The 10,898-nt window shown below is 47.4% G+C and overlaps 1 protein-coding gene across 1 annotated transcript; it reads left to right on the top strand.

Annotated features, from left to right (window-relative positions):
• The first annotated feature begins 917 nt into the window (after nucleotides 1-917).
• On the top strand, nucleotides 918-5,023 carry LOC109735711 (peptidyl-prolyl cis-trans isomerase FKBP42). The gene is made up of 7 exons (XM_020294913.4): nucleotides 918-1,127; nucleotides 1,764-1,943; nucleotides 2,618-2,707; nucleotides 3,062-3,246; nucleotides 3,475-3,597; nucleotides 3,688-3,840; nucleotides 4,551-5,023. Exons 1-7 carry the CDS (start codon nucleotides 1,073-1,075, stop codon nucleotides 4,875-4,877), a joined length of 1,113 nt encoding a protein of 370 aa, XP_020150502.1. The 5' UTR covers nucleotides 918-1,072; the 3' UTR covers nucleotides 4,878-5,023.
• The last annotated feature ends 5,875 nt before the right edge of the window (nucleotides 5,024-10,898 follow it).

Here is a 10,898-nt window from a genome sequence, read left to right as displayed (position 1 = left end):
GTCACGGATCCCAAAGGTGGCTTCACTCACCAAGGGGAAATGGAAGTCGTCAACGGTGATGCGGGCCAGCTGGACCGCCTCTCCACCGCGGGGTACCTACCGACGCTGGAGGTCGCGTTCACGGGGTCTGGGCTCAACTCGTCCATGGCACCGCCATGGCCGAAACCATCCCCCACCCTATCAACGATAACGAGTGGTTATGTTTGTCCCATTCCTTCTCTAGGGGCTGGGGTATCCTGTCCACGCCCTTTCTTAGGGTCTTCTTCACTTTTACTATCTCCAACTCCATCATCTTTCGCCCAACTCCATCCTTCACATCGCGTGCTTCGTCATGCTTTGTGAATCCTTCTTTTGCTCCCAGCCGTACCTCGGTCTGTGGAAAGGACAAGATATGAGATGTGGTGTGGTGCGGACAGCATCAGAGCCGCACTTGAATACCCACGGGCAGGCGAGCGGACGTGCACCTCCTTTCAATCCGGCGCACCAGTCGGAGTAGGCTCCTCGGGCGCCTCGCCGAAATTGCATTGAAGTGGCGTCGTTCGCCGACTCGTCCGGGCGCGTTGCTCTGGCCGACATCAATGTCATGGAGTCACGTATGCTCTGAAACGGCTTGACCGACATGAATATGCGGCAACCGCTTCGCACGAGAGGTTTTTTTCGGGTGGATGGGGATTTCAATGGGGCGTGACGATCAGGCGCATACGTGTGACTTGCATTTGGTTTATGGTCAGACAAGCGGACGTTGACTTGCATTCGGTTTATGGTCAGACAAGCGGACGTGTCCATAGACCGATGAGTCATCGCGTTGGATTATTTGCAGTGTCCGGACACATCGATCCAAACGTTTACTTGCGTTTTGAGGGTGCCCTAACTGAAAATAGACCGAACCGAAATTTTCCCAAACCCAAAATCGTTGACCGGACCTGAAGGAAAAAGCCGAATTAAACACCCCTACTTGACAGATTGCAAGTCGAGGAAGTGACCATCTGCTCTGCTCTCCTGATCTCCTCGACTCCTCCGCCTCCCAACCAACCACGCCCGGCGCGTCTGCCCGCCTGCAGCGATTGCCGCCATGCCCGAAGATGCCGCGCCAATAGCCCCCGCCCCCGCTTCTGATCCTACCGCTGGTGAGTGAGCCTCTTCCAGCTCTGCGGGACTGCCGCCTAGCGAAATTCTCACTTCCTTTTTGTTCGTGCTGCGGGCTCTGAATCTCCGTCATGTTAAGCTTTCAATTTAGCGAGAGCACTTTTCTCTTGCAAATTTGGTGCGGAATTTCTGTGCCGATTTTTTTTTCGTTTTAAAAAAGAAAGCAATTAGTCACGCTGTATTCGATCTAAGGCAATCTGAGGATACATGATCCAATTCGCTTTGTATGTTGCTGGAGCAGTGAAGTTAATTAGTGTGTGTTTATTGCACACACTGCAGGTTAATGTTCTCCTCCCCTTCTTTAATCAGTGCGCAAAAGAAGTTGAAATGTAATCCTAGCACATTTCTTTTTTCTGAATTTGATTGCGCTATGTGAAGGCAATGGAATTAGTTTCAGTAGGGGCTTGTAGCACAACTCAATGCTAAGATTACATATTTTAATTTCTTTCTGAAGCTCGTGCTTCACACTTAACAGGACCACGTAATGTTACTTGATACCACAAAGTAACAATAGGAGATGCTACAAAATATGCAAATCTGTACCAAGATGGCGAATAAGTTCTAAAACCTCACTGCCTTTTGCCCATTGATGCTGATTTATGTTCTGATAATTTTAGGTTCTAGTGATGATGAGATAACAGTAGAGGATGCTCCTTTTGCGCGTACTGAACTCCCCCAAGATGGCAGTGCCCCACCTGTCGTAACAACTGATATGGAAGTTCTCCATGATAAAGTTAAGAAGCAAGTCATTAAAGAAGGCCATGGGAAGATACCCTCAAAATTTTCTACGTGCTTTGGTAAGTATGACACAAACATTTGAGTCTTGGTTACGTCGTTGATTTCTAGAATGATGGTACCAATCTATGCAACCTGCTCTAGTCTTTCTTGTATATTATAATTCACTTAATTAACATGTTCACTGGTACCATGCCAGAAGGTTGTTATCACATATCCTGATAGCCTAGAAAAGCATTCCAAGCTTTTTTTTTTGAAGGAAATACATTTCAAACTTCAAATATTCGGTAATCCTGATTGATGACCATGAGATGGCACTCACCCCATCTACAGTTTTAATTCATATAACTGGTTACGAGGGCATAATCTCTGTAACTTTGTACTGCATGTGTCATGTTTTATTCATCACCGTTTCCTGCCTTCTTACTTGTATTTGACATTGAAATGTAATGCCCCTTTTGTTTATCCTTTGTCCCCTTTAAGTGGGTAATGACATCGATTTACTTTTCTCCTCTCATATTTCAGCTTTGCTCTTTTGTTATGAATATGTAGGCTGCTTCTGTAAAGGACATTAATATATTTGTCTGTTCAGGATCTTGATTGAAGTGGATCTTACTTTAATTTATCAGTATGCTGTCCTGTCTAAGTTTCAGAGGATGTATATATTTAGATATTTATTTGGTGGTTTGAAGGAGATAACTGTGAAATAATGGTTGTTTCCAACCTTGATTTACAGTGCATTACAGAGCATGGGTACAAAGCTCTATGCATAAATTTGAGGATACCTGGCAAGAACAGCATCCAGTTGAAATTGTCATCGGAAAAGGTACAAATACATTTATTTCACTTATTTTATCCTCAGTTTGTCTCTGCTGCATACATGTCATTTATAATTTCAATCCGGTGCAGGGCTGTAAGATTCAGATTCGGACTTATTTTGGTAATATTCTGGTTTTCTAGTAGTATGAGGTTGATTTTAAGAGGGAAGGTTACTAAAGTAGTTAGTTTATTATTAGTCCACCAGTTGGTTACTCACACCTTCCCTTGCTATTCTAATAAAATTTGAAGAGTTTGCATTCGCATTACTTTTATAAAATCACTTGCTAGCTGAGTGTATCAAATAACTATCAAAGGCAATTGCCTGTGTGGTAATTTTGAAGTATTCTATTTTCATCTACAGAGAAAAAGCAAATGTCTGGTTTGGGTATTGGTGTTGGTCACATGAAAAGTGGGGAACGTGCACTGTTGCATGTTAGCTGGGAGCTAGGCTATGGGAAAGAAGGAAGCTTTTCATTCCCGAATGTCCCTCCATCAGCAGACCTTATATATGAAGTTGAACTCATTGGTTTTGATGATGCTAAAGAGGTAATGGCAAACACCCTCACCTGCCCCATCACCACTCCAACCAAAGAATGGCTTAATAAAGAAATAGAGCCAATTTTTTGAATGTAGAACACTAATCGGTTGCTTTGATACTTTTGGTAGTAGACTGAGATGTCTGAATAGCTTATCACAATTTTAATTACCCTTTCTCAGACACTGGATTTTTCTAAGAAAACCTCATAAGCATGGCAACATGTCTGAATAAATCAGGGAAAAGCTCGTAGTGACATGACGGTAGAAGAGAGGATTGAAGCAGCGGATAGGAGGAAGCTTGAGGGCAACGATTACTTTAAAGAGAAGAAATTTGAGGAGGCTATGCAGCAATATGAGATGGTTCGTGATCTGCTTTACTTGGAAATTTTCAACATTTTTATTTTTTGAGATGCTCGAGCTGATGGTGTTCTACTGCTTTCTCTTTTCCAGGCTGTTGCGTATATGGGAGATGATTTCATGTTTCAGTTGTTTGGGAAGTACAGAGATATGGCTTTGGCTGTGAAAAACCCGTGCCATCTCAACATGGCTGCTTGCCTGATCAAACAAAAGAGATTTGACGAAGCTATCGCACAGTGTAGCATTGTAAGTTCATCAGTTCTATATTATTTCATGAACTTCACTCTTTCACTCATCGCTTACATCACATGAGGTCCTCTAGTTTGGATCTCTGTATAGCTTTGTGTAAAGTAGATATTTGGTTTGATATTCAAATTTTCAAAAACACTAAACTATACTTGTGATATGCGAGAACATGCGTCTAGCACGGCACTCAGACCTCCGAGTATGGGGCTAGTGACCAGGGCTTGAACCCTGGTTCTCACAAAAAAACCCACTGCTTTGTGTTCCCTGTGTGTGTAAGGGTTGACCATTGCGCCGCTGTAGCAGGTGTGGGACGGTGTTTGGGGCCTTTTCTCGACGTAAAAAGTACAATTCCTTCGGGTTTGTTCCCCCAAGGGTTCAGTTCTTTTTTATAGTTATTGTATTTATATTATTTTTTTGTGAATGATTTATAGTTATTATATGCAAGCATTTATGGACCAAATAAGGGTAGAATGCTCTCCTTGCATTATAAGTATCAGTCTGTGATGGTATTTTAGAATTTGAAATAGTTTGGCTGAGCTGCTTATGTTTTGGCTCCTAACTTTAATTTAAATCATCACAAAGTTGGTATGCCTTGATATTGGCCGACTGAATAATCTCGTGTTGTACTGCAATTTTGCCCCTTATTTTTGTGGAAAGACTCGACCAGTTACTGTTTAGATGATCTGTCATTGCATAATACTATTTTCCAGGTGCTGTCAGAGGACGAAACCAACGTGAAAGCGCTGTTCAGACGTGGAAAAGCTAGAGCCGAGCTCGGCCAGACAGAATCAGCGAGGGAGGACTTCCTGAAAGCCAAGAAACACTCCCCGGAAGACAAGGAGATCATGCGGGAGCTTCGGTCGCTGGCGGAACAAGATAAAGCGATGTACCAGAAGCAGAGGGAGCTATACAAAGGTCTGTTTGGGCCGAGGCCTCAGCCCAAACCCAAGGCCAAAAATTTCGCCGTCCTCTTCTGGCAGTGGCTGGTGTCACTGGTCCGTTATCTTGCCACGATGTTCACGGGCAAGAATGACTAGGATGGTCGTTGTGAGTCTAGGTGACTCTGATGCAAGTGCTACTGGCGACATACCGACACGACAAGGGAAAACCTGATGATATATCTATAGCTTGTGGTTAAGAGACAACCTTCCTCTATATATACTTGAGTATAATTGTTTTGGTATGGAGTTTTGCCTGGCACTTTGGACTGGAGGAGATGGTCTCTTTGTGTTATATGAAGATTGGAACTGCAGTTTCAGTTTCAGAATGTCCTTCCTTCGACTTGGATAACAGTGATTCACCGGGAAGGCAGAGTGTTAAGGGCCTAAGAGCATCTCCAGCCGTTGGCACCCCAGGCGGCGATTTTAAGCGCCCCCTGGGGGCGAGCCGGCGCTAAAATCGGCGCGGGGGCGCCGCTCGCCCCAGGGTCGCCCACTAGGCGCGGGTTTTTATTTTGAAAAAATAAAATTCGGCAAAGTTCGGCTAAATTCGGCAAACTTAAACATAAATATTGGACATGTTCGGCGTTTACATAAGTTATTAAAAAAAACAACTACGGGGTGAAGAAGTCGCTGAGCGCAGCGAAGTCGCCTATGTCGCCGCCGTCGTCCTCGGCGGCGGCGGCCTCCTTCTTGATGGCGCGGCCGCCCCTGCTGGACCCCTGCCTGGCGTCTCCATGACGGACCGGTGGCGGCGGCACGTCGTCGTTGTCGCTGTCGTCGAGGACGACCACGCCTCCCTCGTCCCGACCCCGGCGCCGAGCTTCGAAGGCCTCATAGGCGAGGCGCTGGCGCTGCAGCTCCGTATGCGCCCAGTCCTCGCGCGCCCACTTCAGAGCCGCCGCGTCGTCGAGCTCCTCCTCCTGGACGCCGGCGGCGAGTCCGGGCTACGTCTTCGCGACGGGGAGCCCCGGCTCCGTCTTGACGGTGGCGAGCCCCGACTCCGTCTTTGGCTTCATGGAGCGCGGAGGAGCCGAGGAGGGGGCGCGCCTGCCACCCTCGTTGATGACGATGCCGGCGCTGCGGGTGCGCCGGCCGAGCGGCGTCTCCGCGGCGGGCTTGGCCTTGACGCGGAACAGCTCCGGCGGAGCCGGAAGAGTGGGAGGAGGAGCGGGAGGACGAGGAGGAAGAGGAGGAGGCGCCGAACCTCCTTGGCACCCATGGCCCGGCGCTCCGGGGGGGGGGGGGGGGGGGCGACCGCGGCCGCGGCGACAGGGTAGGCGAGTGGCGGGTCGTTGCCGCCCTCGAGGTACGCCAGCACCTCGTGGAGTGTGCGGCCGGGGACGCCCCACCAGACACGGCGGCCGTCACTGTTCTTGAGGCCGCCCAGCACCGGCGCCCCGTTGGTGGACGCCAGCCGATGCAGTACTCCACCCACGCCGCGCGATTGTCAGCGGCGTACTGGGGGAGGGCGCGCTGCTCGTCGGTCAGGGACGAACGCACGCGGTCGACCTCGGCAGCGAAGATGCCGGGGCGCGCGTCGGCGTCGGGCAACGGGGGATGGGGACGCCCCCGTTGCTGAGCTTCCACCCTGTCGGCCCGGCGCGCATGTCCGGCGGCGCCGGGATGTTGGCCTCGAACAGCAGCCACGCCTCCCACTCCTGGTGCGAGCGGCGGCTGAAGCCGTTGGCCGCCGCGGTGTCGCCGGGGAAGCGTTTGGCCATGGAGAGGGGGAAAAGGGGAAGGGGAGGGAAGGGGAGACGGCAGAGCTCGGCGGCGGACGAGTGGGACGGCGACTGGTTTGGGCTCGGCGGCTCGGGCTGGTGTGGCCAGCAGCGAAGGGGAGCCTCGGGTTTTATAGCCCCAGGCCGTGTGAACGCGTGGCGGAAGGGGAGGCGTCGCCGCGCCCGCCCGCCCGTGATGCGCCGCCCGTGAGGAATCAATGGCAAGGCTGGGCGTTTCGGGGAAGACGAGGCGCGTGCCGCTGACTCGGCGGGCCTGCGGCGCTTTCGCGCCAAAACCGCTCGCCGCGGCGCCCCCAGCGCCCTGAGTTCGGCCTAGATTCGCCGGCGCCGATTTCGGTCCAAGCCGGCGAAAAATGGGCTTCTGGGACGCGACTGGGCCAATTTTTGGGCGCCGGTACGGCAAAAACGTTTGGAAAGGGCCTGTTGTGGGCGTGGCTGGAGATACTCTAAGATCTAGAATATCTCGTGTTGTATTAGTACTTTTACAAGGACATGATTCTGGTGAGCCTGCTTGATTACACGGTGTAAAGACTCGACTCCCTCCCCTAAAAAAAGAGACTCGGCTCCCTCAGTATATCTTGGGGAAATGATAGTGGCTCCTCCCAGCGAACGACTGTAGAACCGTTAGATTGGGCGCACCAATCTTGATGCATGCTCACCACACCAAAAAAAACTTTGTCTGGAGTCGTTTGTGTGCGAACGCGTCCATCCGGCGACCATGGCTGGGCTACTTGTGTTGGCGCTTGTGTTGGCGCGCGCGGCGAGAGGCAACGGTGGCGCGGCTCCAGCGGAAGTCGTCGTGATGGTGCACCACCCCCAGCCTCTCAGGGGTGGCCCCCGCGGGGAGCTCGAGGCAAACGCGGACACGTCCATGCATCTCCTCGCTGGAGAGAGGCGAGCCGCGGCGGTGCTGCAGGCCGCTGTGCAGGAGGCGATAGAGGCAAGGTCGGGCGGTGGAGGTGGCGCACATGTGAGATGGGTTGCTGCGGCGCCATGGGAGCTCGAAGGCGAGCTCGACGTGACATGGAAAGAGAGAGAGGTAACGAGAGGAGGAGACCGTTGAGGGAAATTGTTTTGGACTGAGCACATGAAAAATTTAGAATTTTTTTGTCCCACTACATCATGGCAAAATTTAGAAATTTTGTAATGGTTACATGGCAAAATTATGAAGAATTGATTTATAGAACATGGCATTTTTTGTGTAAAAATGATTGGACTGGTCGCATTGCAAATTTAGGTGAAAGTGTGTAGAAAACCTTTAGTTTTACCACATCATGGCAATATTTGAAAATGCTTTGAAATGTAGAAAACCTTTAGTTTTACCACATCATGGCAAAATGTTTGTTTATGCATTCGAGTTAGTATGGATATTACGGGAGCATACTCTTTTATTGAACACATGGAGAAATTCTTAAATTTGCCATCTTTTTCAAAGAACAAATCTTCTAATTTTGTCATGTGTCCAATGCAATTTGCTACATTTGCCATCTTTGTTAGAGATCAAATCTCCTAAATTTGCCATGTGCCCACTTACAATTTTTTTTAAAAATGCCATATTTTTTTACCGAACAAAATCCCTAACTTTTGCCATGAGCCCATGGCACAATCCTAAAATTGCCATATTTTCAAAGAAACAAATCCCTAACTTTGCCATGGTGAAAGCACAACGAGGATGCCAACAACATTAAGAGTATGATGTTAGAAGAACGATCATATTGAATTGACCCAAGTTGTTTGTTATACTAGAGATGTTATCATCGCAAGTCTATTGTAATAACACAGAGAGTTAATGTATGTCTAGTTCCTTAGACCATGAGAGCATCGAGTCACTTTATACTAGACGATACACTTTGGGGTTGCTCCAACGTCATATGTAACACGATGATCATAACGACAACTTACAGGTTTGTCGAAAAGTATGACAAGGGGCTAGAGAGCTCAAGAGTGGGATTTTCTCCTCCGATGATGGAGAGATATTCTTAGGGCGCTCTGGGTGTGATGACATCCATCATCATCTGGCCATACACATGTGAGCGAGCTCACAGGGATGCCAGGACATGATAACGAGGAAAAAGAACAAAACCGGTAACGAGGAGGCCGGTATAGTGAGCATGTGTATGACTCAGGAGAATACCGACATATCTCACCTCGGGTTTTGAACGTATCGCGAAGCAAATGGAATAACATATGATAACAAAAGGTTCACTCAAATATCATTCATGTGGATATAGGGGTTAAAATGGATGTCCACGGTTCCGTTGTGGATCATTGAACGGAAGGAAGTTTTGTTCATGTCTATATTCCACCGAACCTATAGTGTCACACGCTTAAGGGAATTATGATCTGTTGAGTTTTAGTGGAGTGAAGAATATGAGAAAATATTTGTAGGATCGGAAGTAGGTCTAGAGGGGGTGATTAGACTACTTGACCAAATAAAAATCTAACCTTTTCCCAATTTTAGTTGTGGGCAGATTTTAGCAACTAGTACAAGTCAAGCAATCAACCTACACATGCAATTCTAAGAGTGTAGCAGCGGAAACTAAAACATTGCATATAAAGGTAAAGAGAAGGGTTTGGAGAGTGCAAATGCAATGGATACACGGAGATTTTTGGCGTGGTTCCGATAGGTGGTGCTATTGTACGCCCACGTTGACTGAGACTTCAACCCACGAAGGGTAATGGTTGCGCGAGTGCACGGAGGGCTCCACCCATGAAGGGTCCATGAAGAAGCAAGCTTGTCTATCCCACCATGACCATCGCCCACGAAGGACTTGCATCACTCGGGTAGATCTTCACTAAGTAGGCGATCTCCTTGCCCTTACAAACTTCTTGGTTCAACTCCACAATCTTGTCGGAGGCTCCCAAGCGACACATAACCAATCTAGGAGACACCACTCTCCAAAAGGTAATAGATGTTGTGTTGATGATGAACTCCTTGCTCTTGTACTTCAAATGATAGTCTCCCCAACACTCAGCTCTCTCTCACAGATTTGGATATGGTGGAAAGATGATTTGAGTGGAAAGCAACTTGGGGAAGGCTAGAAATCAAGATTCTTGTGGTAGGATTGGTATATCTTGATCTCAACACATGAGTAGGTGGTTCTCTCTCAGAAAATATATGCTGGAAGTGTAGGCACGTTCTAATGGCTTTCTCTCTAATGGAGAAGGGGGTGGAGGGGTATATATAGCCTCCACACAAAATCCAACCGTTACACACATTTGACCCAACTCAGTCAGACCGAATAGATAAACTCGGTGAGACCGATTTAGTTCAAAATATGAACGTTAGGAATCTCGGTGAGACCGACTAGAACAACTCGGTGGGACCGATGTGCTAGGGCTTAGGGCAAACATAAACTCAGTGGCACTGATTGCGTCAACTCGGTGAGACCGAAGTGAAGCAATAAGGCAACAGAGAAAATGTCAAGCCAACTCGGTGTAACATCCCAAAATTCTAAATTTTGGAATGTTATAATAAACAGATAGATTGGATTGATGGTTTGATTGATTGACTGAAAGTGAGTGGAATTCGAAACTTTTTGAAAGTTAAATGAGAGGGAATAAAAGGACTTTCCCAAACTTTCTTTTTGCTTTTATGGTCTCCATGAATTCAAATACTTTTCATCAAAAAACCCTGGAGAGAAGATGACATGACTTCTTCCATTTATTTAAATGACAAGGGGTGTTGAAAATATTTGAATTTCATTTGAGAATATTTCCAATTCTGAAATTTTAAGCAACTCAATGATTTTCATAAGAGAAGATAAAATGACTTCTTCAAAACATATGAATATGAGTTGGAAGTTTAAAAGGGTTAAATTTAAAATCCTTTTGAAATTATTTTCAATTTGGAGTTATTTGATTTTTATTCAAATTATTTTTCTCCAAAAATAAAATATATGGAAAATAGGGTAACATGATTCCCTACATCAGAAAATTGGAGATACATAAATTTGAGATTATTTTTGTATTTTTAAAATGATTTTATTGGATTTTATTAAGGCAGTAGCACTGTTTGATTTATTTGAATTTTTGTGGACTTTATTTGACTTTAGAAAAATGTTCATGTCGTAGAAAATCTTTTTCTGAAAATTTTGATATATAATATGCCTATATTATATTTTGCTTCTATTTCCCTTTGTTTTATTTTAGTTTGTCGGTGTTTTTTAGAAAAAAAACTCTTCGAACAGTGCCAGGCCGAAGCCCAGCACTGCTCTCTCTCTCTCCCGCTCTCCGCCGACTGGGCCGGCCCAGCTCCAGCTAGGCCGCGGCCCAGCGCGCCCGCGCCCGTCCCCGACTCCGGCGGAGTCCGCCTCCGCCACGGAATCGCCGCCGCCGCCCGTGCCCGTGCGGGACTCCCTCCGCCGCCTCTCCG

The sequence above is a fragment of the Aegilops tauschii genome, chromosome 5 (genome assembly GCF_002575655.3).
Source record: "Aegilops tauschii subsp. strangulata cultivar AL8/78 chromosome 5, Aet v6.0, whole genome shotgun sequence".
Classification (NCBI taxonomy): Eukaryota; Viridiplantae; Streptophyta; class Magnoliopsida; order Poales; family Poaceae; genus Aegilops; species Aegilops tauschii.
The sequence above is the reverse complement of the archived record's forward strand: the minus strand, read 5'-3'. Positions and strand labels throughout refer to the sequence as shown.

Excerpts from the sequence above, each read along its gene's own strand:
- LOC109735711 (XM_020294913.4), top strand. The coding sequence starts at position 1,073 with ATGCCCGAAGATGCCGCGCCAATAGCCCCCGCCCCCGCTTCTGATCCT. Across the intron at positions 2,708-3,061 it reads TGAAATTGTCATCGGAAAAG|AGAAAAAGCAAATGTCTGGT; the intron begins GTACAAATACAT and ends TTTCATCTACAG. Across the intron at positions 3,247-3,474 it reads GTTTTGATGATGCTAAAGAG|GGAAAAGCTCGTAGTGACAT; the intron begins GTAATGGCAAAC and ends TGAATAAATCAG.